The 3,522-nt window shown below is 24.1% G+C and overlaps 2 protein-coding genes across 2 annotated transcripts; both read right to left on the bottom strand.

Moving 5' to 3' along the window:
• Positions 1-1,010: 1,010 nt before the first annotated feature.
• Positions 1,011-1,358, bottom strand: ENU1_055070 (hypothetical protein; the record flags this gene model as incomplete). Its single annotated transcript, XM_008857971.1, has 1 exon — positions 1,011-1,358. The coding sequence occupies one exon, from the start codon at positions 1,356-1,358 to the stop codon at positions 1,011-1,013; it is 348 nt and encodes a 115-aa protein (XP_008856193.1).
• Positions 1,359-1,730: 372 nt separating this feature from the next.
• ENU1_055060 (hypothetical protein) lies at positions 1,731-3,194 on the bottom strand (the record flags this gene model as incomplete). Its single annotated transcript, XM_008857970.1, has 1 exon — positions 1,731-3,194. One exon carries the CDS (start codon positions 3,192-3,194, stop codon positions 1,731-1,733), a length of 1,464 nt encoding a protein of 487 aa, XP_008856192.1.
• Between the last annotated feature and the right edge of the window lie 328 nt (positions 3,195-3,522).

The raw sequence follows: 3,522 nt of genomic DNA, 5'->3' as shown, positions 1-3,522 counted from the left end.
TATTTTGCAAAGAAAAGAATAACAAGACTCACCAAATTAAATCAAAGGGACTACCTTCATCCCAATATATTTTTATTTAACTCTTTATATTTATTCATTATATTCTCTTTGTTTTATTTATTTGATGTTTGACTAACTTGTTTGAATAAAGATTAAATATTCTTTTATTGCCTCAATAATTAAGCAGACTTTAGTTACATTTATACAGGTTTTTTTAATTTTGTACATTTACTAGATTTTAATCCTCTATTTGGATTAATATATCTTAATAAAACGTCTTTTTGTTTTAAGTTAGTTTCATTACTCAACACATTAACATTTAATATTATATTTACTTTTTGTTATATAAATTCGTATTATTATATAATTATTATGTTAATATATAGAATTATTAAATTAATAATTCAATTTGATTATAACTTTTTCAATAATAGAAGATACAGCTTTTTATAAATAACCAAAAAAAAATATTGTTTATGCTGTGTTGTTGAACCATTTTTAAAAGATTTGTTAGACAAAACACTCCTTAACTTTATTGAAAGAAAATATTAATACAAATGAAAAATATATAAAAGAAGTTAATAAATGACTACTTTAAAAATAAGAAAAGTTAGTTAATATTTTTAACAAATAAGTACATGTTTTTCATTAAATTATGCAACTTTTCATATAATAAAATATTTTTATAATACAAAGAAAAATTACTTTGAAACTATTTTGAGTTTATTTCTTTTTGAATAGAATAATACCAAATAAGTTAAAAAATAAAAAAAATAATACTTCTTAATTATGAAAAATATTTAATTTTTCTTTTCAAATAAAGCTATACTTTTTTTTTATTTAATTTTATGACCCCTTCTAACAGCTAAATAATTGTATAATTAAATTAATAAAATAGCAAATTGAATTCTTTTCTTATTTTAAAAAGCAAATACTATTAGACATAAGAAATTAAATAAATAACAGCTATTTAAACTATAAAAGGATAAAAATTTCTTTTGAAAATGTTATTATTCATAGCAACTTTTTTTTCTACCTTCTGATTGAGTTATCCAATATTGAAGAGTAGAAGGAGATAACCCAGAAAATATATTTGGATTAATCCCACAAAGATAATCTATGGTATGAGTTACACCCATTGTTTTAGCTAATTTTACTGCCCTTTTTTTATCCTCTAAACACCACTTCTTCTTCTTTTTTGGTATTCTCTTTTTTTGAAGACTTTGTGAACTAGTTTTAGAAACAGAAGACTCAATGGACTGAGTATAAGATTGACTAATTATATAATCTAATCCATTCACAATAATAAATAACTCTCTTTGTGTGACTGGTTTAAAAGCAGACTGAATTGACTCCATCAACAAACAAATAAAAAAGTGAGTTCTTCCATTTAAAAACTACTTTTGAAAACATCTATTTTTCACTAAAGTATTAAACAACTTTTCAAGATTAACTTTCATTGAATATCTGATAAAAAGACTTTTCATTCAAAAAAGTTGTTATAAATTTTATTATTTTTAAAATAAAATAATGAAAAAAAAACGAAAGTGGAATAAAAAATAAAAGAACAATTTTTACATAGAAAAGTAAGGAGAAAAGTTCTTTAGTTTAAAAGAAAGATAAAAAAAAGAAGGAAAAAAAGAAAACTTTCCCTATTAAATATTTTTAGAAAAAATATTTTGATGATAATCCACTTTATTATTAATAAAAAGATAAAAGTTATGAAATAATTATTCAATTACTTGATTTTGAAGTAAGTCAATTACATCCTCTGCTGAATGAGAGAGATTAGTATCTCCTGAATTTAAAAGAACGTTTAATAAATCTAATATCCCATTTTCAATCAAACACTCTGTTATTATAGGTCTAGTACTAGACAAATCATCTTTTATTAAGTATTGAATTCCACGTAGAATAGAGTTTACTAACTTCGGCGATTCCCATGAAAGTATTGAAAGAATAGCTAAACAGACAGAATCTTGAGCAAAACATTGATAATTATTAAAAGCCAATAACCCATTACATAGAACCCATGCAGCTTCATGTTTTACTTGAGGTTTTTCTGTAGAAACAATTATTCTTGAAACTATGTCAAAGACATTATTTTCAATAAAAAGTTTATTCAAGTCTTGTTCATTATAGTATATAAGGTTTGACATTATTAAATAAACAAGCTTCTTAACTTTTGGATCTTTTTGATTTCTTAATGGAAGAATAGCTTTCAATATTTCAACATGTTTTGTTGTGTCTGAAGAATAAAATACATAACAAGAAATATATGCCAAGGCACTAGCAATTAATGGCTCTATAATTGAACGTTTTAGAATAATAAGACAGAAATTTTCTATTGACAATAAACTTAAATAATCATAGTAAAACTGATTCTTTCCTAAGAACGCTGAACAATTTAAAGTATCAAGAACAACTTGTTCATTGCCAGATTTAAGGAATTTAGGTATCAATGAAAGCTGAGGAATCAATAGTGGACATTCAACTTTCAGTGAACGACAAATAACACTAAAGATCCAGGAAGCATTAATAAATAATTCACTTGTTGTAGGATATTCAGATAAATGTTGAATTACACCAAATATCCCTGAATCAATTAAGTCAGACGCACAGTTTGGATATATTGAAATATTACCAACACAATATAATAATGTCGCTACTACATCTTCTCGTTCATTTAATAATTTGTTTATTACTTCTATTAAATTATTGTTCATCATTTCTTGTATTACATCAGGTGTTCTTCCACTAGCATCAGAAAGTATCTCAGCAATTCTTATAAATACTCTATCATCTTGTTGATGAATTTTATCTATAAATGGTGGATAAAAAAACTGAAGAGTTTGTTGTAATAATAAAGGAATTACTTGAACAGAAAATACATCAATACATGTTGATTGGGTACTTGTCATTTTTGCAATCTCCGAAACAACTTGATTTATTAATTCTTCATTCTGAGACTCAAACGCTTGTTTCAATCTTCCATAAAACTCTGAAGCAAGAGAAGTATATCTTTTCAATGTTTCTAATGAAATTGTTGTGTTTTGAGGAATCGTATCATCAGCTTCATCAAGAATCCGCTTTTGTGATAAAAACATTTCTCTACGATTTGTTCGTTCATTTGACCTTTCATTTTTCTTGGTTCTAAGAACATCACTTGCATCTCCAAAATGACGAAAAGACATTTATATTTTTTTTTGTTCAATTTTAAAAAGTTTTATTGTTTTGTTGATTTATCCAAGTATAACTAAAACAATGCATTGTAAAGCTGAAATAAATGAATTATGCTTTAGGGAGTAACTTTAAGAAAAGATTAAGTTCATAGAGATATTATTGTAAAAACAAAGAGAAGTATTAAAGAAATTTAAAAAAGAAGATTAACTTAATAGTAAAGATATTATCTAAAAAACTAAATTTGATATAATGAGGAAAGTAAAACAGAAAACTAGCAATAAAAAAACATACAAAAAGAACTGAAATAAATCACAAAAACAATATGGACGTAATTTCATC

Source organism: Entamoeba nuttalli (genome assembly GCF_000257125.1).
Source record: "Entamoeba nuttalli P19 unplaced genomic scaffold asmbl_3099, whole genome shotgun sequence".
NCBI classification, from domain to species: Eukaryota; Evosea; order Mastigamoebida; family Endamoebidae; genus Entamoeba; species Entamoeba nuttalli.
The sequence above is the reverse complement of the archived record's forward strand: the minus strand, read 5'-3'. Positions and strand labels throughout refer to the sequence as shown.